The following is a 25,465-nucleotide window of genomic DNA, read 5'->3' as shown; positions in this document are numbered from 1 at the left end:
AGCAATGGATTTGAGATGGTTGGGTGGAAACAGAGTTTTTGTTGTACAGGTGGAGGCGTTCCCTCGAGGTTCTTCTCATTGGATTCAGAAATAACTTTCGTCACACTATACACATGAGCGCAGTGATTTAATCTGCCCTTCGATAAAATTATCACTTTGTTACAGCCGAAGTAGGTACGACTGCAACCTCTTTGAGAACCGTTCAATAGGAGTTGCACCAAGACCGTGAGACAGAAACAGCAAAATCCAGGGGAGAATGTTAAATAGAGCGCCCTAGAGACCATAAAAGGAGTGTGAGAGAGGAGGAGGAACAAGGACCCGTGTGAGTGAAAGAGTAAAGGTTCGAGGAGTGAGCGAGAATCCGACAGAGAGAGAGAGAGAGAGGCTATACAATAAAGAGAAGGGTAACAGGGGACGTCAAGGACGGAGAGTAAGAAGTGCCAGAGAAAGGAGAGAAACAAGGCAAAAATGAACAAGAAGAAGGTGCGAAGAAACGAGTAAGACAATCCCGCGAGACAGAGAAACCTGTCAGGCCGAGAGAGAGAGAGAGAGAGAGAAATTCAGGTCAAAGGAAAAAATCGTGGTGCCGAATGAAAAATAGATTTCAGCACCGTGCCTCGGGACAGCTCCCTTCTCAGTGCTACCCGACAGGCGAAACCTTTCATCTCGGTACGATCAGGGTCATTCCCTTGTAACCAAGATTCACTGGGACTCAACCTCAGGGTATCCCCAGAGCCATGGGACACTTTGTTTTATTTCTAACCGGTGTCAAAATACTATTGAGAATATTTAGATATTGAAACATTATTACCGGCGGTTATTAAAGAGCATGCTTGCGAGTATTTGGCCGAAATATCAACCGATTTGTGTCTTGTGTTCCCCCCTCCTCCTTTTCATTCATTCTTTCAGGTAACTTGTTGCAAGTTGGCCAGGCTTGGCGAATTCTGCGAGTACCCAATGCGTTGACTGACTGTGACAGGGCGGACTTCACGGGAGTTTGGGGCGAGAGCAGAACGTTACTTTTTTTTTCCAGTTTTGATTCCCCTTGGGAAGTTGAGGGACGCTTCACTAGGATGGAGAGTGGGCTGTTCTCCAACGGCACCTTCCTCTTCCCAGATCCAGCAACTTTGAATAACTTTACCGAGGGGATCGTCCACCTTGACACCGTGTTCTTGGTGATCAGATGTATCGTTCCGCCCATTTATTTCCTGATCATCACGGTGGGCTTGCTGGGGAACATCACTTTGATCAAGGTCTTTGTGGCCAACAGCGCTATGAGAAGTGTACCCAACATTTTCATTTCCAGCTTAGCCGCCGGCGACCTGCTGCTTCTGGTGACCTGTGTCCCCGTGGACGCTGCCAGGTATTTCTTCGAGGAATGGATCTTTGGTACAGTGGCTTGTAAACTCATCCCCCTGATCCAACTCACTTCAGTGGGAGTGTCAGTGTTCACACTAACAGCCCTCAGTGCAGACAGGTAAGAGGGGCCTCCAGACAGTCCCGCTTACATCTATCTACCTGTCTGTTGATCTATCAATTTCTTTCCATCTGATTGTGCATCCATTCATTCCAATAAAAATTTCCAATTATAATTAAAGTAATGAAAATAATTGAATGTAGTGATCTATTATCATCATGGAGCAATAGTAGCATTGAGTATTTAAAATTGAAAGAAAGGGGCACACAAAAGATACACAAAGGCAGACAAATGACTTGCCTTTTTCATGGGTTTGAGAATTTCAATACCTTTACTAGGGGTGAAAGGACACTGTTCTGATAGATGGTGCTCCAACAACTACAACAATCTTCAGATTCATCACAGTGGGAGCCTTGGTGCTGAAAGAGCACTGCTCCTCTATCCCTGTTATCATGTTCCCCTTGAGCAACAGTGGACTCAGTTATCACACAATTAGAACAAATCTGGCAGACAAGAAAAGGCAGTATTTTAACATTCTGTGCCATGCAGTAGCTGATTTTCAGTAATTGACCTTTTCAGTAGAACATGCATTTGTTGCTTTCAAAAATATGTCTAGAATCTCCAATGCTCCATGTCAGTAATTACAATTTAAAACTTGCACCTGGGTCAGACAGACACTTCACTTATTTGGTGTAATCTCTATAAATGACCTCAGAAAAATGTCATAATGTACCAACTGCATGATGATCTACGTAGGGTCTATAGGACCTGAAGGGTTAACCCTGTTTCTCTCCACAGATGCCTGAACTGCTGAGTATTTCCTGTTTGTATTGCCAACTTGCTGATCTGTCCCAAAGCCTCTTCACCAAACCTACTCCTTCAAATATACTTTTGGTCACCTAGCTTCAGTTTTAAAAACTAAATGTAGCTCTAACCCCTAGAACTAGGGTCACTGTTTAAACATAAGGCGTTGCCCATTTAAAACGGAGACCAGGTGAATTTTTTCACTGAGGATTGTGAGTGTTTGGAACTCTCTCTTCCTGAAAAGGCTGAGGAACCAGAGTCTTTGAATATTTTTAAGGCAGAGATGGCTAGATTCTTGGTAGGTGAGGGTTATTGGGTGTGGACAGGATGCAGATTTTGAGGTCACTGTCAGATCAGCCATGATCTTATTGAATGGTGGAGCAGACTCGCGGGGTTGAATGACCCGCTCTTGCTCCTTGTTCATATGTTGGCTATTTTGGAACTCCCTCCCTAACAACACTGTGGGTACACCGTCCCTCTTCCACAGCTACGTTCGTGGCTGGGTGTCCCTGGAGAGGGAGCACGCGGTGTCTGCAGGCACTTTCGAGGCCTTCCGTGCTCGGTGGGCACCGCAGGGACTGGGGTGTTTTATTGACCCCCTTTTAATCACATTTTGGTTTAAAGTTTGTAAGTTTCCTTTAAACTTTGTCCTTAGTTTTACAGCTGACCTGAATTAGGGTCTGTGCTTGATTTATCCCTTATTTTGTTAATTTAATTGTTTTAACTCTAAAAGAGTTACACCACATGGACTGCAGTGGTTGAAGAAAGCAGCTCACCACCACCTTAAGGGCAATTGGGGGTGGGCAATAAATGCTGGCCTTAGCCAGCAATGCCCACATCCTGTAAATGATATTTTTTAAAATGTTGCAATCATAGCATGATATACATGTACATGTGTATATGTGAAATAAAAATGTGCAACAAATATTTAGGAGGCAGGATAACTGAGGCATCAAGTGTATTTGTGGCAGTACGTTGTTATCATCCTTTTAGCAGCTCTTTGTAACGTTCAGTATATGTTAAGATAAATTTCACATTCCCCTTCTCCCTGCAATCCTTGAGTTGTTAACTCATCTGTCAGCTCCTCTTGCATAATTTCCTGTACGAACATCATCTCCCAAAACCTTAGGCTATTTGAATCTGAGGAGATGCATCACAGCCAAGCACAACTCGAACCCAGCCACACAGGAAGGAAATTTGCCATTGTACCCAGTCTGGCCTATAAGTGACTCCAGACCCACAGCAATGTGGTTGACTAGAAACTGACTTCTGAAATTGCCTGGAATTTATTCAATTATATTGAAGAAGACATATCACCATCAACTTCTGAAGGACAATTAGGGATGCGGCAGTAAATGCCACCTTATTTGAAATGCCCACTTCAAGTGAATTCATTGAAAAAGTGCTTTTATCCAATTGAGCCAGAGGGGGCACTGGTATCATTGTTCTTTGAACCATTGTTAACAGTCAGCTCCAAAGGTAACTGTCTTCACAGACTGTAACAACACTCTATTTCCAGGATAGGAACTAGCTTTTTGGGCTAGATATCCTTGCTGTCAATAACAGTGAACAACTCCTTAATGCATTTGATGTGATATCCCTTCAATGCATTTAAGGGAAAGCTAGATAAACACATGAGGGAGAAGGGAAAGATTGATTTGCTATAGGGTTAGATGGAGAAGGGACAGGAGGAGACTCATGTGGAGCATAAGCACCAATATAGACCAGTTGAGCTGAATGGCCTGTTTTTGTGCTGTTAGTTCTATGATTTTATATAATTTCAACAGCAACCTTAACTTGTTTTATCAGTGGAAAGAAAAATCAAATTGACAGCTGTTATGTAGTATTGTTGGCACCAATTTCCAGCCACATACGCTTCCATTAGATTATTGATATGAGGTATGAATGAATCCGTGATAGATGCATATGATAATTTATTTGCTCACAGCTTGATTTTTTTCAATGTTTGCTTTGACTTTAACTTTAATAGCACAAATGATAACATACTCACTCTGTCATTTCTTTTTGCACTTGTCTCTTTTGCTGTAAGTATTTTTTTTGATCCCCTTTCTAACAGATTTATCTTTAGTACACACTTTATTACTTGACTATGCTAACACATTCCTGGCCCACCTTCCATGATCTACCTTCTGTAAGAGTGAGATTATCCAAAACTCTGCTGCCTACAAGCTAATGTGTACCAATCATCATTCACACATCACCCTTGTACTCACTGACCTACACTGACTCCTGGTTAATCAATGCCTCAATGTTAAAATTCTCATCCTTGTTTTTAAATTAGTCCATGCCTGGCCATTCCCTATTTCCCCCCCCCCCCCCCCCGCCCCACCCCCCAACCCCACAACCTTCTGCAATATCAACGCTCCTCCAATTCTGACATCTTGAACACCCACAATTTTAACCCCTCTACTACCATTTGAGGCTGCGCCTTGGCAGCCAAGGCCCTAAGCTCTGGAGTCCACCCTGCCCAAACCCCTCCACCTCCCTTACCTTGTGCTACACCATTAAGACATTCCTAACTCTAAAACATACCTCTCTGACCAATCTTTCAGTCATCTGTCCTAATATCTTACTATGTGGCTTGGCGTCAAATATTGCTTCCAAACTCTCTTCTGAAGCACCTTGGGATGTTTTATTACATTAAATGTATTTAATGCAAGTTGTTGTTGTTGTACTAACGGTGATAATTCATGTTTACAATTTCTTACTGATAGTTGGATTCATGGGATTAGTTTGTTACCAGTCAGCTGTTGGGTTATGTTGTGACTGGGATCTAAATGTGGTCTATTGTTTGTTTTTGAGCCCTAGTGTCACATGTTTTGCAGTGACCCCCAGTGTGGTAAAGCATTGTGAATTAACTGTTAGTTGGTTGAATGCATGGCTGGTTTTATTTTGGTTGCTTCCTCAGCTTCAACCAGATGATGATCTTCAGTGATGACGTGTAGACACAGGGTTAGTTTTCCCCATGCACACGCATACTGGTGATGTTCAGCTCTATCTCTCCACCACTTCTTCTAAGGGTCATAAAACCACCTCCGCCTTCACAGGCTTACCAGCAGCTGCCCACCAATGTTGTGGCAGGGATCTGAATAGTAAAAGGGTGGTAAAAGGAGGGGTAAAGCTGACACATGGAGATGGGAGAAATAGTTGAGGCATCGAATGAATACTTTGCATCTGCCTTTATCAAAAAAAGAAGCTGCTACCCAGGTCACAGAATCACAGTGCAGAAGAGTCCCTTCGGCCCATCGAGTCTGCACCGAGGTCACAGTGAAAGAGGAGGTAATTAGTACACTGGAGGGATTTAAAATTTATAAAGGGGAGATTTTGGATTTCCGGTCTGTACATAAATTTGACAAAGCACCAGGACAGGATGAGATGCATCCAAGGATACTAGGAGAAGCAAGAGTGGAAATTGCAGAGGCACTGACCATAATTTACAGTCTTCCTTAGACTCAGGTGGTTCCAGAGGACTGCAGAATTGTAAATGTTACACCCTTGTTCAAAAATGGTATAAAGATAAGCCCTGCAGCTACAGGCCATTCGGTTTCACTTCAGTAGTGGGGAAACTTCTAGGAATAATAATTTGGGACAAAATCAATAGTCACATGGACAAATGCAGGTTAATTAAGGAAAGTGAGCATGGATTTGTTAAGGGAAAATCATGTTTAGCTAACTTGCTGGAGTCTTTTTTTTGAAGAGATGACTTAGAAAGTTGATGAGGGGAAGGCTGCAGATGCAGCGTACAGAGACTTCCAAAAGGCCATTGATACAATGTTATACAAAAGACTTGCGAGGAAGGTTATAGCGCACGGAATAAAATGGAAAGTAGCAACATGGAAACGGAATTTGCTGACTGACAGGAAACAAAGAGTAGTGGTTAATGGATGCTTTTCGGACTGGAGGAAGGTTTGTAATAAGAGTTCCCCAGGGTTCAGTGTTGAGACTCTTGCTCTTCCTGATATACCTTAATGATCTAGACCTTGATGTACAGGGCACAATTTCAAAATTTGTGGGTGATATGAAACTTGGAAGCATTGTGAACTGTGAGGTAGATAGTGAGGTAGAACTTCTAAAGGGCATAGACATCTTGGTGGAATGGGCGGACAAATGGCTGATGAAGTTTAATACAGAGAAATGTCAAGTGATTCATTTTGGTAGGAAGAACATGGACAGATAATATAAAGGAAACAAGTCTGAAGTGGGTGCAGGAGCAGAGCCACTTTGGTGTATATGTGCAAAGTCATTGAAGGTGGCAGGACATGTTAATAAAGCATACAGTATCCTAAGCTTTATTAATAGGAGCTTAGAGTACAAGAGCAAGGAGGTTATGTTGAACTTGAATGAGACTAGTTTGGCCTCAACAGGAGTATTGCATCCAGTTCTGGATGCTACACTTTAGGAAAGATGTGAAGGCATTGGAGAGAGTGCAGAAAAGGCCCATGAGAATGATTCCAGGGTTAAGGAGCTTTAGTTATGAAGATAGATTGGGGAAGCTGGGACTGTTCTGGAGAAGAGAAGACTTGAGAGGAGATTTGATAGACGTGTTCAAAATCATGAGGGGTCTGCACAGAGTAGTTGGGAGAAACTGTTCCTGCTCATGAAAAGATCGAGAACGAGAGGGAACAGATTTAAAGTAATTGGCAAAAGGAGCAAAATTGATATGAGGAAAAGCTTTTTCATGCAGTGCGTGGTTAGGGTTTGGAATACAGTACCTGAGAATCTGGCAGCTTCAATCAGGGCATTCCAAAGGGTATTAGACTGTTATCTGAAAAGGAAGTATGTGCAGGGTTAAGGGGAGAAGGCAGGAGAATGGCACCAGTTGAAATGCATGCTCATTGGGAGAGCAGATGCAGACATGATGGGCTGAATGAGCTCCTTCCGCACTGTAACGATTCTGTGAAATCGGGAGAATCCTCTCCCACTCTCCCACTGCCACGTTGGTGCAATCCCCACTTACTGACGTAAAATGCTGTAAACACCTTTGCATTGGGTTTGCTAAACAAATAAATATTTGGCCAGAGTTTAATGCTCCCCCACCAGTGGGCTTGTAGGCAGGAGGGGCATGAAATTGAAGGGATGGGATTCCCTCTGGGTTCTTGCCCGCTCCTACCATGCAAGGGTTTTATCCTGGGGCGGGCAAGGCCTCAGATGGGAAGCCTGCCTTTGCCCCAGTTGAGGCTATAATGGCCACTTAAGGGCCATTTCCCGCCCAGCCTCCATTTTTAGGCTGGTGGGAAGATTGAACCTTCGTGGGAGAAGCCTGAAGTACAACAAAGTTTACATTCTGGGTGGGAAGAGGAGCAGGGGGTGCCTCCATCAGTAGCCCCCTCCTGAAGTCTGGCAACCAACCCCCCCCCCCACCCACCCACCTCCTCTTAAGGTTCAGTGGCCTTCAGATCTCCCTCCCTCCCCACCCCCCTGAGACCCCAAATGCCCCTCCCCACCAGCTTCTCCCTATCCTCCAAGCCCTGGGACCTCTTGAACTCACCTGGGCCTATGGTGCCCAGACCCTGTAGGCTCTGGCATCCTCCTAGCATTTCTCCTTCTGCCCACTGCAGCGCCGTCACTGCAGGGACTGGGGGGGGGGGGTGGGGTGGTGCTGGTGGGGGGTGGTGGTGGGGGACCTGCTGGCCAATCAGGTTGGCAGGCAGCTCGCTAAGGCGGGACTTCCTCCCGAGTGAAGGGCGCAAGTCTCGTCTGCAGCAAATTGACGCTGGTTGGAGCAGGAAGTGGGTGGGGGTGGGGGGGGGGGGGGCAGATAGTTTCGGCAGGGATGTGTTCCTGCCGACACTTGGGATGGAGACCCCACCCACCCAAAAAATTTCAGGCCTTTGTGTTTCAGGAGTCAGATTGTGAAACCGGGTTGGTTCAGATCATGTTTTGTTCTACATTTCCTTAATCGTGTTTACATGTGTCACTGAGTCCAGATATATTGCCTTGTTCACCCTTCGAGGTGACGATGGCCCTGTTCATCATCTGAGGTGGTTGGTGAGGCTCCGTTGGGTACATAGGTGACTGCCAAGGCTGATCTGTGTCCGGAAGGTTTTGCTGGATGTAGGACAGGATACCGCAGTCGATTGAGTTTTTGGATGAGTTGCTGGCTCGGAATTTCCTCCTTTTTGTTTTCTCCCTGTTTCAATATGTGCATGCTTTTGAAGGAGGCTGCACCATTTTTTTTATTTGGTTGTGCCATGTGCAGCGATCCTGGATGAATATCTCCCAGGACTCAAAGTCAATATCAAAAACCCTAAGTGAAGCCTTGAGAGCACCATTGTACCATTTCCTTTGAGTGCCATGAGACCCCATCCCAGACTTGCGCTCTCCATAGAATATTCATTTTAGTAAGCGAGGGTCAGGCATTCTAGCTTCATGACCGGCCCAGCTCGATAAGGTGTGGATGCTTGGCATGCCAATTCAGGTGAGCACTCTAGTAACTGGAATTTTCTCCTGCCAGAGAGAGAGAGAGAGGGAGAGAGAGAGAGAGAGATTTTAATATCAGGTTAATTTCCCCCGAGCATGTTTGCTCTTGCTTTCAAATCAGTGAATTTTTACTTTTAATCAAACAAGGGCTTTGGAGTGACCTGCCTGTGACAATAAATATACTGGTGCTTGTTTTTTGCCACCCCACACCCACCTCCTCCCCCCACCAAGCCCTCCCCCAAAATGTTATTTTTTGCAACAAGTAACTCGGCTACAAAAAAAAGTTATTAACTGCCAGGTTCACAGATCTCCCTGGATAACTGATGAAGCATTGATTCCCTGTGGAGTTTGGAATGCGGACTGCAGCTGTGAGTACCTGCTGGTCTCCTAGGCACTGATAAACTGATGTTATTCTGCAAGATGTTAGAATCTGTCATTCTTTCATGTTGTTTATATTTTGCTGCTTTGCAGGAGCAAATCACCAAGCAGTGTATTTTTGTGTGTGTGTGTGGTCGCGTGGGTGGACGGGCATGTAAATTTGGGTGGTGGTCCATTCCACTACCTTCCCGGCCACCCTGCAGCTCACCCCAACATACTGGGGGGGCAGGCACCAAAATCAGCAGCCTGCCCGCCATGTTAATATAACCAATTAAAGGTTGGTTATATTAGGCTTGTTATCAAACCTATTGATCCTAATAATATGCTGCCCACGTCATAAAATGTTTGGTGTGGGCAGTAGCAGCAAGCCCAATTTTTAACTTCAAGGGCAGGAAGGAAGGGGTGGGGGGGTCGGTGGGATTTGCTCTTGGGGAGCTGCCTTTTGTCAATCTAAGGGCACCCCCCACTTAGTCTGAAACCCCCTTTGTTCCTACCCACTCCATCTCTTAAACCCTCCCCCTAATGATCCCAAACTCTCCTGTTCCAAGGCCCCGGGGCACCTAGACCTTGGGCTCCACTCTTCAGCTGCAGACCTGGCCGCTGCCACTGATTGGCCAGCAGCTCCTGAGGGCGGGACTTCTACCGCAGTGAGGGACGGAAGACCCAGTGCAGCCTCGTTATTGAGCTCCACGGTGCTTTACTGCTGCAGGGCTGCTCAGTGAGGAGTTGGCTGGGGTTCACACTGATGTAGTTTCAGGGGTGGGGAATGCCATCCACTCTGCTCCCTCACCCAAAGGGCATTAGTGAACCAGATGGGTTTTTATGTCAATCAACAATGGTTTCATGGCAGTCATTAGACTTCTAATTCCAAGTTTCAGTTGAATTCAAATTTGACCAGCTGCCATTGTGGGATTTGAGCCCTGGTCCCCAGAGCATTACCTTTGGGGTCTCTGGATTACCAACTTAGTGACGATACCACTACGCCACTGCTTCCCCTAAACGGCAGCGAGGACCTCAGAGGGAAATTTAATAACTCTGCATTTCCCATCCTCATCCTATTAACCTTTACTTTGACCATTAGTCTGGCATTTGCTAGCCTCTCCTTTGGCACAATCCCCATTGTTAGTGCCTTCGCTATCTCCTCACAACCTCCTTCAGTATTCTGGGATATAATCATCCGGGCCTGATGACTTAACATAATTTTCGGTCTCATTAATGTTCACTACACATTCCATAGAATCCTAGAAATGTCAAACAATAGAAGAGGCCATTTGGCCCATCATACCTATGCCAGCTCTTTGAAAGGTTTATTGATTGGTGTTATATCTAGCAAAAAGGAAGATGGTTGTGGTTGTTGGAGGTCAATCACCTCAGGCCCTGGACTTCACTGCAGGAGTTCCTCAGGGTAGTGTCCTCAGCCCAACCATCTTCAGCTGCTTCATCAATGTCCTTTCCTCCATCATAAGGTCAGAAGTGGGGATCATTGCAATGTTCAGCATCATTTGTGACTCCTCAGATACTGAAGCAGTCTGTGCTACTATGGAAAACATTCAGGCTTGGGCTGATAAGTGACAAGTAACATTTGTACCACACAAGTGTCAGTCAATGACCATCTCCAACAAGGGAGAGTCTAACCATCATCCCTTGAAGTTCATTGGCTTTACCATCACTGAATCCCCTACTATCAACATCCTGGGGGTTACCATTGACCAGAAACTGAACTGGACCAACCAAATAAATACTGTGGCTACAAGAACAAGTCAAAGGCTGGGAATTCTGAGGCAAGGAACTCATTTCCTGACTTCCCAAAGCCTGACCACCATCTGCAAGGCACAAGTCAGGAACACTCTGGAATACAATCCATTTGCCTAGTGAGTGCCGACCCAACAATACTCAAAGCTTGACACTGTTCAGGACAAAGCAGCTCGCTTGATTGGCAACCCACCCACCACCTTCAACATTCACTCCCTTCAACCGATGCACAGTAGCAACAGTGTGTAACGTCTACATGATGCACTGCAGGAACTCACCAAGGCTCCTTTGACAGCACCTTCCAAACTCTCAACTCCTACCGCCTGGAAGGACAAGGGTAGCAGTTGCATGGGCACAACAACATCTGCAAATTCCCCTCCAAGTCTATCCTGAATTGGAAATATATTGCTGTTCCTTCACTGTCGCTGGGTCAAAATCCTGGAACTCCCTTCCTAACAGCATTGTGACTGCAGTGGCTCAAGAAGGCAGCTCACCACCATCTTCTCAAGGGTGATTAGAGGTGGCAAATAAATGCTAACCTTGCCAGCGGTACCCTCATACCATGAAAAAAATTTAAAAATCCAATTAGTCCCTTTCCTGTTTTGTCCCCCATAGCCTTGGTAATTTTAAATGAATATCTAGCAATACTACAGGTCATTTACAAGTGGCACCGATATGTTGTCACATTCAGGCTCGTGTTACACTAGTTGGGACCTGTAGCAATGTTATCACCGGGGGCATAAAACCATCCTCTGAGTAACACTACATTGCCAGAGGCACAATAATATATACCAAGAGCTGCCAAAGACAAGGACACAATACATCCAGGAATACAAACGTAACCTCCTGCACTCTAGCAAAGATCAGAGGCAACTTGGGAACATGGACACATGCACACGTACTCATACACCCACGCTCACAGACATACACATGCACACACGTGTGAGCACATACACTCTCACACACACACACACACACACACACACACACACACCACACACACACACACACTCTCACACTCACAAAGGACAAACACACACTTTCATCTCCCTCTTGGATCACTAGGAAATCTGAGAATACACCTATTCTCCCCTAGGGAATATGGATGCAACCTTTCCCACAAAGGATCACCTCAGAATATGAACTGCACCTCTCTCTCCCATTCCCCCAACACCACACTCCTGCCCCACCCCATTCTACGAAGGTCCCAACGCAAACACTGGACGAGTGAATTAAATTACAATTATATTTTACCCAATTTCTCCCTCTGGTGCTGTGACTACAACAGGTTTTATCCTTTGTGGATCCATGGGTTATTAGAAAGGAGAAGGTCATTGGACCCTCTGATCTATTTATTTCTCATTTTAATTAATATCTTGTGCAAAATATAAACTGCTTGTACTAAACCCAGAGAGTGCTGGGAATGCGCAGTAGGTCTGTTAGTGCTGGGCTGGGTGCAGAACCAATCCTGATGAAGGGTTTATACCAGAAGTATCAATCTATCTTTTTGTGTCCGATACTCACTAGCTGGCTGTGTAACTCCAGCATTTTCTTCCTGCGTTTCAGATGCCCAGCACCCAATTCTTTTTTAAATGCTCTCATTTGAAATATACTGTAACATTGTCTGGATATCAATAAATCATCATCCATCTCTTCATTGTTATCTTTATTTTAGATAAGCAACAGGGCATTTGGTTCAACTTGTTCAAGTCAGTAATGTGTCATAGCATGTATGTATCTTTTCTTGCCCTGCTTAAGTGGGTATCCCAACTAAATAATTTAGCAGCAAGTGTTTGTAAGTTTAAAAATAAAAGGTTACTTATTCTCAGTCACTTGCCCCAAATGGAATACAACATCAGATACACTCATACACATAAAGGTTATACATAGATAAAGCTCATGCACTTTTACAGTTTACAGTTATCTCAGTCTCTGGTTTGTGATCTCTGGTCTCCACCACACAGGCATGTAGTTTCTTGGATGGTTTTGATACTTTAAAGTTGAAGGGAGGGTCTTGTAAAGCAGCAGGTTGTGGGGTTTCTTATAGTTGAATTTCTAAGAGGTTGGTTCTCAGGTGATCTTTAACTGGAACCGGGTACATACTGTAGCTGCCTGATGTGTCTCAGTTTGTTTCCTAGCCTGGTTCACAGATTGGTTGAACTGATGCTTCTGACAGCTTTGGTGCAACTGTCTGCACACAGCTCTTAACGAAAACATGGCTGCTCCACCATGTGACTTTTCATAATTTCAAGTCCTTTTCCAAATAAGGGTTGGTATTTATGTTGATTACACATCCTGTGTTGTGAGTTGACACCTCTCTAAGCATTGCGGAGAGTCAGTGTCTTTGTTTTTAGAATAACCCATTCAAATCAGATAATATCCTTTTGATTGGTTTCAGGGAAGGGTATCAACTCTCATCAATCTGGAATGTTTTGTTTTGCCGCCTCTTGAGGTGGGAGAGTGATTCTAATCCACAAAAGAAATACAGTTGTGTGGCCATCTTTTCCAACCTCTTTGTGTTGAGTTTTACAATTTAAAAATAGTTTGAAGTTCAGGATATGACATGTTGGTTCTGGACCTGACAAATGAAAACAGGAAATTATTGGAAAATCTCAACAGGTCTGGCAACATCTGTGAAGGGAGAAAGAGTTAATGGCCTAGATTTTTATCAAGTTGGGTTGACTTGGGAGCCCTTTAAAAATGGACAGCAGTCCTGGTTCTGGGATTCCCGATCTCATTCTCAGGCTGCCTAATTTTCAGAAGTGCAGGCTCGTTCTTATCAGAAGCTCGCATCTGGCGCTCCAGACCTGCCCAACTCCATTGCGGGAACAGTCATGTCCTACTTCTCCACAATTTTTTCATGGAGTCAGCCCAGGTTTTTAAAGGGTGGTAGTTAACATCCCCTTACAGGAGTTGTGAACCCTCATCTGCATGAGGGGATATTTTAAAAGGTAAGTTCAAATGGTCTCCCTCATGCTCTCTATGCCAGGCTCTGCCCTTCCACCCCCAGGCCCCTCATGCCCACTATGCGAAGCTCTGCCTTTCCACCCACCCTCATTCCTGCTGTGCCAAACTCTGCCAGTTGTGTGCTTGGCCCTGAGCCCAGACAGCTATTGGAACACTAGAACAGCTGCTGTCTCGAGGAAACATTGTTTGATTGCTAGCTCAGGTTTGCTGATCCCTGAAGTCAATTTCATGATGTTTGTTGATACAAGTGATTTCAATGGTTTGTAGTTTGTGGTTTTTGAAGCTTCAAAGGGCCTGGATGGTTGACACTTTTATTAGCTTGGTCCAGACTTTTTTTTTTCAAGCATATCAATGGATTACATTTTTTCAAAGCTTTGTTGCACACATCCAACTCTACACTACAGTGTTCATTGACTTTAGAAGGTGAACAGTGGTGTGGATCAATGGGCATAGAAGTTCCAAAGTTTGCATAGGGAACATGAGGTGGGGTGGGGGTGGGGTGGGAAAGTCTGACATAGGGGGCATGAGGGGTCATGGGATGGGTGGAAGGGCAGAGCTTGGCATAGGGGGCATAAGGGGACATGGGGGTAGTTGGAAGGTTAGAGACAAAAATTTTCCTGACTCCCCTTACCTGCCTCGAGGATGAAAAGCCAGGTCAATGTTTCAGGTCAATGACCTGTCATCAGAACAGAAAGTTGCGATGGAAGGTCCTCGATCTTAAATGTTGGGCTGAACTCTAACTTTATTGTCAGTCGAGTTTCCAATTTTAACTCTGGTCGAACATCAGGAAACCTGACAGCTTCTTGGATTTGAGGGCTTGGTGGATTCAGCATGTAAGTGACTTCACATCCGTAGACCTTGATGTTGCCTGAGAAATCTCCATGATCGGGCACCCCATGCTGACTGTACCTCTGATTTTTCTTCACCTCCGGTTTTCCCCCCCGACAAACACGAGGCCTCCAACCAAAACCTCCCCCCTCCCCCCCCCCACCACTCAACGTGTCTTCAAACTCCAATTTTCCCTGCCACCCTCCCCTGAGCCCACCCAATTAAAGCCCCCTCCCCCACCCTCTTCCCCTGTCAATGGACACCTCCCACCACCTCAGTTCCTAATCCTGGCCTGCTGCTGCAATCTCCAGTGATTGGCTCCTGACTTGACTGAAAGTTCAGCCCACCAATCAGGCTAGAGCTCTGGGCGGCATCGCCCCAGATGTGCACCAGGTGTGGTAGTGGGTGGGTAAAGTGATGTTTTACCCGCTGGCCGTGATGGTGGGTTTTCACGCCGTAACATCCCAAATCCGCCACATTATTTATGTACTCCCATGGAAGAAGGGGTCTCATTCATCCACCTGCCAACACCCCGCTGCTGCATCACGCCGGGCGCCATGTTTAAAGTCCAGCCTCATGCGCACATGTCAGTGCTTCCAGCTCACGACTGCTGCCACAGAAGACATGGCCCTGAGAATGAAGAAGACTGCAGTCCCCAGGTTCAGCGACACATCCCTGGAGCACCTTTTGGATGCCGTGGAGGATGGGATGTCCTCTAGCCCCCGCTCTACCCACAGGATGGGCAGTAACAGCAGTAACCTGACTTGGGAGGTGGCGGCAGCATGAACGCCCTTTCAGAAGAGGACAGCCAACATCCAACAGCCATCTAATGCCGCAAAAGGATGAATGATCTCCTCCTCTCCGCCAGGGTACGTCACTCATCTCATCACTCTCAACTTGCACACACTCAAACCCATCGCACATCCACAGGACCCTCACGCACTGCCGGTTCAAGGGACATCACATTCGCGCTCTCACACTCACCAGCATTGTCTTCATACCATCCACGGGACCCCTCACCACCCACACATGCCAGGCATACTCATCACCTGGCCTGGCAAGCACCCTGTTCACCCTTTCTCCATCTCTATTCATGCAGGACAAGCTGGTACACAACAACAGGGAGACGTCACAGACCAGTAGTGGAATGCCCAAAATCAGTGAAATTCCTTCATCAGTGACGTTCCTTCCATCATAAGGTCAGGAGTGGGGATGTTTGCTGATGATTGCATAATGTTCAGCACCATTCGCAACTCCTCAGATACTGAAGTAGTTTATGTCCAAATGCAACAAGACCTGGACAGTATCCAGGCTTGGGCTGGTATATGGCAAGTAACATTCATGCCACACAAGTGCCGGGCAATGACCACCTCCAACAAGAGAGAATCCAATGATTGCCCCTTTTATGTTCAATGGCATTACCATCGCTGAACCCCACCACTGTCAACATCCTGGGGGTTACCATTGACCAGAAACTGAACTGGACTAGCTATATAAATACTATAGCTGCAAGAGCTGGTCAGAGGCTAGGAATCGTGTGACGAGTAACTCACCTCCTGACTCCTCAAAGCCTGTCCACCATCTACAAGGCACAAGTTAGGAATGTGATGGAATACTCTCCACTTGCCTGGCTGAGTGCAGCTCCCAAAACACTCAAGAAGCTTGACACCATCTAGGACAAAGCCCACTTGATTGGCACCACATCCACAAACATTCACTCCCCCCCACCACTGATGCACAGTGTGCACCATCTACAAGATGCACTGCAGGAATTCACCAAGGCTCCTTCAACAGAACCTTCCAAACCCATGTCAACTACTGTCTAGAAGGACAAGGGCAGCAGATAGATGGGAACATCATCACCTGGAAGTTCCCCTCCAAGTCACTCACCATCCTGACTTGGAAATATATCGCTGTTCCTTCACTGTCGCTGGGTCAAAATCCTGGAACTCCTCCCTAACAGCACTGTGGGTGTACTTACACCAAACGGACTGCAGTGGTTTAAGAAGGCAGCATACCACCACCATCTCAAGAGACAACAAGGGATGACAATAAATGCTGGCCCAGCCAGCAAAGCCCACATCCCGTGAATGAATAAAAAACACCTAATTATCTCTCCTTGCTTCCACAGGCAAATCTGGGAAACGGCCGACAGAGTCCACGACCCACGGCCTCTAATCAAGCTGCGATGGAACCTCTAAGAGGAACCTGGAGGTACCCTCCCTGAAGTCCCATCACAGCGCTCACCCACAAACTCCACCAGTACAGAGACGCACACCTCAGTGGGACTTAGTTTTAGAATAGCCTTGGGATCACAATCTGGTGAGCATAATACACCGTCTGATCCACAGCAGGTGGAGGTAGGGACTTCCCAGGTCCCTGGCACTCGGAGGGCTGCTGGAGACCAGAACTTTGCTGAGTCCGAGTCAGATGATGAGCCTCTGGACTCGGTCATGTCACAGTTGCTGGAGCTGCAAAGACAAGCTCAGGAACATCAGGGAGGGATGTCCGCTGCATTCCTCAGATAGCAAGGCACGATGGAGGAGTCCGTCCACCTTCGCTCTTGTTGTGGTGATAGTGCCAGCATGCCAGGTCTTCACTCCTGCATTGCAGTGTGTGCTGAACTCCATTGCTTACGTCATAGTTGGCCTCCAACAGTGTGTACACGAGAGGGGTGCTGGGCAGCTTGACCTCACTCCAGCTACCTTTGCTCCTCAAGGAGTCAGCCCCGGACCCCAGGCATCCATAGGGAGGAGGATCCACAGGTGCACACTCTGGGCCCATCCATCCAGATGATTCCAGGAGTGTTTGGCCCATGTGAATCTCCTCTTCCTGTGACCTCAGCAACTCCAGCTCCACTGTGGATGTCCGAGGAGCACCAAGACATAACGGCAGGGTTAGGAAAGTTAAGAAGAATTAGTTACACAGCTTGGGCATGGGTGTTAATCACTTATGCATACTGTTCACTATTGTCAATAAACTTCCAAGAATGTTTCCCTGCCTATGACTCATTGTTCTGATGAGCAGTGTTCATGTCATTCAGATGTGAAACCTTGGCTCCTGCGCCAGATAAAGGCGGGTGTCTCAGTCCAGGGCCTCTTCCCTGTGCTGTGTGTAACCTCCAGATCAAAGTGATGGTCCAGCCTCACACCCCCAGACACATTACTGATGCCTGCACCTCGACAGTGCTGGTCATTGCTGCCAGAATGTCGTGAGCAGGTGCCACAGAGTTCTCTCATTCTCTCTGTGTGCTCTCAGCACCGTTGAGGTGGGGCTGAGCCCCATCTCTTCAGCATCTTTGACCAGTGATGCTGTGCTCCTGAAGGGCTTAGGTGCTGAAGATGGACAAAGGATCAGATGCTCTTGAAGTTTCATGGCTGCGTCTCTATGATATGACCCTGATCACGGAGCGCAAGCGAGCTGCCTTCAGCCAGACAGGAGTCAGACATTCACAGAGGCTGTGTGAAGATCAATGGAGTGTCCTCACTGCAGATCGTCATCATCCATCTGAAATCAGGCGACTATTGGGGCCTCCACTATGTCTCCATGACAGGAGCATTATCACAGAGGGTACTTGCACTGCCATAAACCAGACTGGAGTCAAACGTTCACAGATGCAACATGAGGATCTATGGGGTCATCGTCCCCCACAAATCTAGCGTTCTATGAGTGCCTCCTGACTGCCTGTCTCATCTAGCCAATGCGAGGACCTCATCCCCATCATCATCACCTCCAAGGACCTCTTCACCCTCATCTCTGTCGGTGTCCCCTTCATCGGGGGAGACATTCAGCTCCTCCAGCTCCTCCTCAGCCAGCACATCTTCCTGTTGCAGCGCCAGGTTGTAAAGGGTGCAGCAGATGATGAGGATGTGTGACACCCTCTGCGGATTGTATTGCAGGGCTCCACCAGACCGGTCCAGGCAGTGGAACCTCATCTTCAGCATCCCGATGGTCTGCTCCACCAAGGTACGAGCTGCAGCATGAGCCTCATTATAGCATCGCTCTGCTGCAGTCTGAGGCCGCTGCATGGGTGTCATCAGCCACGGCCTCTGCGGGTAGCTGTCGTCCCCAAGGAGCCGTCCCTGCAGCTTCTGTGGACTCTGGAAGATTTGAGGGATCTGTGGACCCTGGAAGACTCCAGGGATCTGTGACCAACTGAGGATGTAGGTATCATGCACACTCCCTGGAAACCATGCGCACACCTACAGGATGCCTTTCTGGTGGTCACAAACCAGCTGCACATTCACCAAGTGTAACTCCTTGCGGTTGATGTAGTCCACTGTTTGTTAGTGGAGATCTGAGCATCACATGAGTTCAGTCAATTGCACCCTGCGCCTGTGGGAAACGTGAGATCTGGGCGAATCCAATCACTCTTGCGTTCTGGCTCTCCTGGTCCTGGGCGAAATGCACAAAGTTGTGTGGCCCTCGCAAAGATGGCATCCGTGATCTCATGGGTGCATTTGTGGGTGGAGGGTTGTGAGATCCCACAGAGGTTACCTGTGGAGCCCTGAAAGGAGCCACTGGCATAGAAATTGAGCACCCTGGTCACTTTCACAGCCACTGGCAGTAGATGCCCTCCATGTCCCCATAGCGCCAAATCCTGCAGCAGCTAGAAGATGTGACCGACCAGTTTCCTAGACATGTGCGGTCTTCGGCGACACTGGTTCTCGGTCATCTGCAGGAGTGAAAGGCTATGTCTATAGACCCTGGGTGTCGCTAGGCACCGACCAGCGCCGGCTCGCTGTGGGTCTTGGGTGGCATGTGTGAGAGCCCCAGCTGACTCTTCTTCCTGAGGGTTCTGCTCCTGGCTCTGTGCAGCCAGGAGCCTTAGTCACTCTCTCCTCCGTCGTCTTCATGCTCTGCAGGTCATTAGGCATACAACTAGTTCACCAGGCTCCATGATTCTGATGTACACCTCCTGCAGGTTGAAAGAGAGAGACATGTGGTTAGCATGTGTTATGAAACAGCAGATGGTAAATGCTGAGCTGTTCAAATCCCAGAGAGAAACTTGAATCAACTGCCACAACTGTTTTGCAATTTGTATTTATTTTGAAATGTGGTCCTTGAATTTAGCAGTAATAAGACCATCGAGTCTTATAGGTTTCTTACAAAACTAAATTAAACCTTTATTAATTAAAAAAAAGATCTTAAACAGATACATAGGTTTACAAATTACTACTATAACTCTTAGCTTCCCTCTTTAATCTAACTCCCAGTTACATCTCTGTTATGGCGAAAGCCCCAGGCAAAGTAACACGATACCCTGAACAGTCAAATTCAAAGTGAGCTTTCTTCACTTCAGTTTCTGTAGACAGCAACTTGAGGCTTAGAGGTTGGAGGCTTTTCACACTTGTTAGATCTTAGAATTCCTTCTTTCCTTACAGACAACCTCATCTCCTTTATACATGTTTCTCCCTTTTTAACGTATTGTCTCGATATGCCTTTGGACTTTACCTTTCTAATAATAAAAATCTTTCACAGTACCAATTTTATCAGTAAGCTTTGGGAAAAATAAACACACTGTTTGACTTCTTCTGGCTAAATATAACCTTTCACCCTCTTTTGAAATTCAAATTACTCTGTTTTATCTAAAAATGCAAATTTTCCCTTAAAATCTCACATTCTAAAACTTCAGCCATGTTTATCTATTTAATATTTCAAACCTAGCTTCTCTTCTGATACATCAAAACCTTCAGACCAGTGCCTTTAATTCAATTAAGTCACACATAGGCGCACACAGACACACACACATACGCCCTATTCCTACCTTACAATAAATTTCAATTACATTATGAAAATTATTATATTTTCCTGACTCATGGGTAATCTAAGAACCTGTCCTGGTTAAGTGTGACGGCCTCTTAATGCTACCCAGGGAGTGCTGGCCACCACTTGGATGGCCAGAGGTTAGTGTGCTACAAGGCTGCCCTGTTATCTTGAACCATGGGAGAGACTTGTCCAAACTGGGATGCTGACATGGCGAGTGGCTGAGAGTGCCTGTAGCAGTGACTGCCCCATGGCCAGCTTTAGTGAGGTGATCGTACAATGTGTGCAGTCATCCAACTGTTCTACAGTCCACTAAAATGTTCATGAATTTGCAGCCTGTGTCGGGGAAAACTCTGGATCACCCGGTGGCACTTTGATGCCTCTGCGTTGCTTGAGTGGGCAGCTAAGCTAGTGGCCCGAGTCCAATCATGTCAATGCAGCTGCGCCTGAACTCTCTCGGTTGCAGCGGGATTGACACGTTATGCAGGTTTCCCTTAATATGTGGCCACTTCCCTTGCCCACCCTACCTCCCACCCCAAATGCTTGTGCGCGATATTCAGTGCCAGGCTGCCCTTGCACCCAACCCCTGCCCCCACCAGCTGCCTCATTGGCAGGGCTGCCCTTAACTCCCCTCCCACCCATGAGTCACCTCAATGGCAGGGCTGCCTTTAACCTCAACTCCACCTGCCCCGCCCCACCCCACCCCCACCTCGATGCCCCAGAAGCTTGAAGCCTAACAGATGACCTTGGTGAGTGCTGCACCACGTTACTGTGTACTCACTCCGACCTCCCCTCAAAGTGATGTGCTGTTGTGAAACACATCGGCAGTATTTTGCTTTTGACCATTGCCGGTGTTAATGTGGCACATGGGGCCCCTCCTATCCATCTACATCTCGCCCCACCAGCATGGCCTTCTGTTTCTTTCTCCCTCATACTTGTTAAAACTTCTTGGATGTTGTCAGTAATCTAAATGGCTTTTGATAGGTTGTGATTGGGAAATATCTTGTCAATTGCCAATTGTTTTCTTCAAATTAAATCAGTACCCAAAGCAAAATCCAACAGACTGAAACTAATTAAAACTGAAATCTTGCCAGATTCCCCACTGATGTTGGCAGACACAAACCTGCAGATAGATGTCTCTTTAAAGGTGTAAATAGGTCATGCTATATTTGGATCCATGGAAGACCCTCTGTTAGTGAAATACTGGGGAGTTTTGGAGTGACCATGTGTTAGGACATGCCTAGATATCCATCCCTTATTAACAATTTAATGTATTCAGTCAGGCTCACAATGTGGCTCACTTATACCTGCTAGAAGCTACATACATTCACACACATGGACCCGTCACCTGCAGGCAAAAGGAACATGTCCAGGGATGGCACCTTTTTCAATTAAACAGAGTGTAAGGAACAATAGACCCCGGTGCGTTCTCCATGGCAACATCTCGACCAATCAGTTGACTTGCCAACCGATCAGCGCACTTTTCAAATGCAATATAAATTGTTGCTCCCTTTGAAATTTGACATTCTTGAATCTGTCCTGATGCGAGTTAGATGAAAAGCTTCAACAGCATGTCTCTTCTTTTAACAATAGTCAAGTTCTGTACTACCAAGCGACTATAACGTAGAGAGCTTCAAGAAGTTTACATGGCTATGAGACGTGATTGTCGCCAGAAGAGGTTAACTTATAGTAATCTTTACCTAACCTGGGTGGGAGTGTGCTTCTAAGGAGGATCAAAGTGCAGCCAAGAAAAGGAGGAAGAGGTTATGGAATGCGATAGTACAATTATCAGCTAGTTACAGTCAGAGATTGGTGTATTGCCTAAATATACAGCTTTGCTGGGATTGAGGAAGGTGGAATTTAAGGCAGCAGCTTCAGGTATGGTCACTAGTCAGCAAAATGGCTTCTCAGGATCTGCAGAGAGGTCCATCACTCGATGTCACATAAACCATCACCATTGTCTAAAGGAAGCCAAGCTGTCAACTCAACCACAAGGACAAGGTCGTATCGGCTCTGGAGCATTGCTCGGCAGCGGCACGTTAATTCTAACTTATTAAAGAAGTCTCCAATCCCAAATTAATCTCACAATTATAATAGACTCAGTCCTCAATATAATTGACCTCAATTATAATTTAATAACCAATTAATCTGAATTATTGTGATACACCAAACTGTCCTTTTAAACTTTGTTATTTAAACTAATGGGTGTTCCTGACTACATTTATATCCGCTAATTATTTGTGCACTCGATGTGTTCTTAAATTAATAAACACTTTCTGGTGCTTGAGTTGACATTGGACATCTTTGATGTTTTTTTTTTCCTTAGTTGAAGAGTCATACGGACTCGAAACATTAACTGTATTCCTCTCCGCAGATGCTGTCAGACCTGCTAAGTTTTTCCAGGTATTTTTGTTTTTGTTTTTGTTTTTGTTTTGGATTTCCAGCATCCACAGTTTTTTGCTTTTTATCTTTGATGTTTTGTTGAGAAGGGGTTAATGCTCAGCATCTTGTGGATATCCTGTATTGAGGTGAGGAAGGTGATCCTGAATTCAGTCTGAGCTGGGTAATGTAAGACCGTGCGATGAGTCAAATTCAGGCAACAATCACTCTTTGGTGATTAAAGCACAGACAGGCCCTTGACAGGAAGTTAAGATGAAGAATTCCTCTGACTTCTTGACACAGATATTCAGGGATGCGGGTGCTAGTGTTCAGATGGGCCTTTCCTATTAGAAGGTGAGAAAGACTGTAAGTAAGAACTCTGCTGATGATGCACAGGTTGTTTATGAATCATATGCATTTCTATCTAAACCCTTGTATGTTCCGTGCATGGGATTGTGTCATTCGGTTCATATCAGCATAAATTTGATCGATGATGGGAGACTGTGGTGTATTGGTAATGTCACTAGACTAGTAATCCCAAGGCCCTGCCAAGACTAATGCTCTGGAGACATGGGTTCAAATCCCACCACTGCAGCTGGTGGAATTTAAATTCAATTAATAGTAAACCTGGAATTGAAAACTAGCCCTAGTAACGGGGAGGCCTTATAGTGCAGTGGATGGAGTCTCTGCCTCTGCTCCAGGTTTAAGTCCCACCCCAGAACTTGATGGCCAAAGAAGGTGTTCATGACATTGCCAAGCAGGTTGAGTGTTGAGTGAATCCTTCCAACGCATGCCAATGGCAGATGGTAAGAGCAGGAGAGATTCCTGGTCAACCATGTGATGGATCAGAATATTGGAGCCTCTATCATACTACCCATAGCTCCAGACTACAACATATGTGTAAAAGTGCTTATTGCCACAGCAACTCCGATTCCCTGCTCTAGAGTGTACATTGGGCCAGAATTTGTTGTGATGATAATGAAACTATCACCGATTGTTGTTAAAAAATCCTATTTGATTCACTAATCCCTTTTTGGAAGGATATCTGTCATCCTTACCTGGTCTGGCCTACATGTGACTCCAGACTTCACAGCAACGTGGTTGACTCTTAACTGCCTGTCAAAATGGCCGAGCAAGCCACTCAGTTCAAGGGCAATTAGGGATGGGCAACAAAATGTTGGCCTTGCCAGTGACACCCATATCCCATGAAAGAATAAAGAAAAAAAAATACCCAAGGGCACAATGTATTAAAAGAATTCAATGACAAAAATCTGAGTAACAAATGGATTTACTTCTCTCCTCACTGAGTTGAGCCAGTTTAGGGACCTCATTTTGTGAGTCCTTTCATGAAACGGTCAACTTTGCTACCCTTATATCACAACTCCATGGAGGTTTACAGCCAAGAAGGTGGTCATTTGTCCCATCGTGTCTATGTTGGCCCTTTCTGCTAGAGCAGGTCCCACTGACCCACCCTCCCCCTTTCTTTCCATTCTCCTAATTTTCCCTTTAAAAGATGGGATGGTCGGTCCTGTGACTGTTCCCTGTGCCAAAATGTTTCACCTAAAACTTTCTGCACAGAAGAATTTCTCTCTACCTCTCTTGTATCATGTTCTCATCAATTCTCTCCCCTTCCCCTCTTTGGGAGCTCTTAGCTCTCCACTAGGACATGGTTCCTACTGGTACTTTGATGGTATTATTAGGCTATTTTACCTTAAAGGTATCACAGCACAGCCTAATCCTATCCTCATTGGATACCATGAGCACCTGTAATGGGAGGGGGGGCTTGGTTGTTGGGTTGCAATCAGAGTAATGAACAATGGTGGTCTTTTCCCCTCCATATTCCAGAGATCCTGAGGACTACTATTATCCTGACGTAATTACCCTGAATGAGGTAGCCACACGTCAAACCTGAGACTTTGCTCATGTGTACTTTTCAGATGCTCAATGGATGTTAAGCCCTTCAACCACCTGATATTGGTTCCTGTACTATTCAGCTTTTAGCACTTGTATTTGCATCTTGAAATGAAGGATCATTGAACAGAGATGGAGGCCATTTGGCTCATGCTGGCTCTTTAAAGGAGCTATCCAATTGGTCCCACTCTGCTGCTCATTACTCACAGCCCTGCAAATTTTCATTTCTCTTTTTAAGCATTCAGAATGTTGCTATTGACACTGCTTCAGGTGTCATGCCCTGACTTTCATTGGATTGGTCAATGATTGTGCTTGGCTCATACTGACCAGGAAACACTCACTGCCTGCCTTCAGGTGTATTGGGAGGATTCACAGGCTGATAATCAACCTGTTTGGCCGTGTAATGAACGCACCTTCTGTGGCCATCAAGTCCTGAAATGGGACTTGAACCCAGAGCTTCTGTCCCAGAGGTAGGGACACCACCGCTGTGCCACAAGACCTCTCACTCCTATTTACTCATTCCAAATCACAACAATCTGCCACATTAAAAAAAAAAACCCTCACCAGCCCTCTGATCCTTTTTGCCAATTCTTTTCAATCTGTGCCCTCTGGTAACTGACCTTCCTGCCTGTGCAAACACACCACCATTAGTTACTCCATAAAAACTCCTTATGATTTGAGCACCACTATTAAGGCTTTCTCAGCTTGAAGAAGAACAGCCCCAGCTTCTACAGCCTCGTCACACATCTGAAGTCCTCATGTCTGGTCGTGTTCGAGTAAATCTCCTCTAAGTCCTCTGCATGGTCCTTGATGTGCTTCCTT

At 46.0% G+C, this 25,465-nt stretch overlaps 1 protein-coding gene across 1 annotated transcript in view; it reads left to right on the top strand.

Annotated features, from left to right (window-relative positions):
• Nucleotides 1-1,073: 1,073 nt before the first annotated feature.
• Nucleotides 1,074-25,465, top strand: part of nmbr (neuromedin B receptor) — a 51,936-nt gene continuing 27,544 nt past the window's right edge. Inside the window, exon 1 of the mRNA XM_041207678.1 lies at nucleotides 1,074-1,477. Coding sequence (XP_041063612.1) covers nucleotides 1,074-1,477 — 404 coding nt within the window. The remainder of the gene's footprint in view (nucleotides 1,478-25,465) is intronic.

This window comes from Carcharodon carcharias, chromosome 2 (genome assembly GCF_017639515.1).
Source record: "Carcharodon carcharias isolate sCarCar2 chromosome 2, sCarCar2.pri, whole genome shotgun sequence".
In the NCBI taxonomy this organism is placed as follows: Eukaryota; Metazoa; Chordata; class Chondrichthyes; order Lamniformes; family Lamnidae; genus Carcharodon; species Carcharodon carcharias.
The sequence above is the reverse complement of the archived record's forward strand: the minus strand, read 5'-3'. Positions and strand labels throughout refer to the sequence as shown.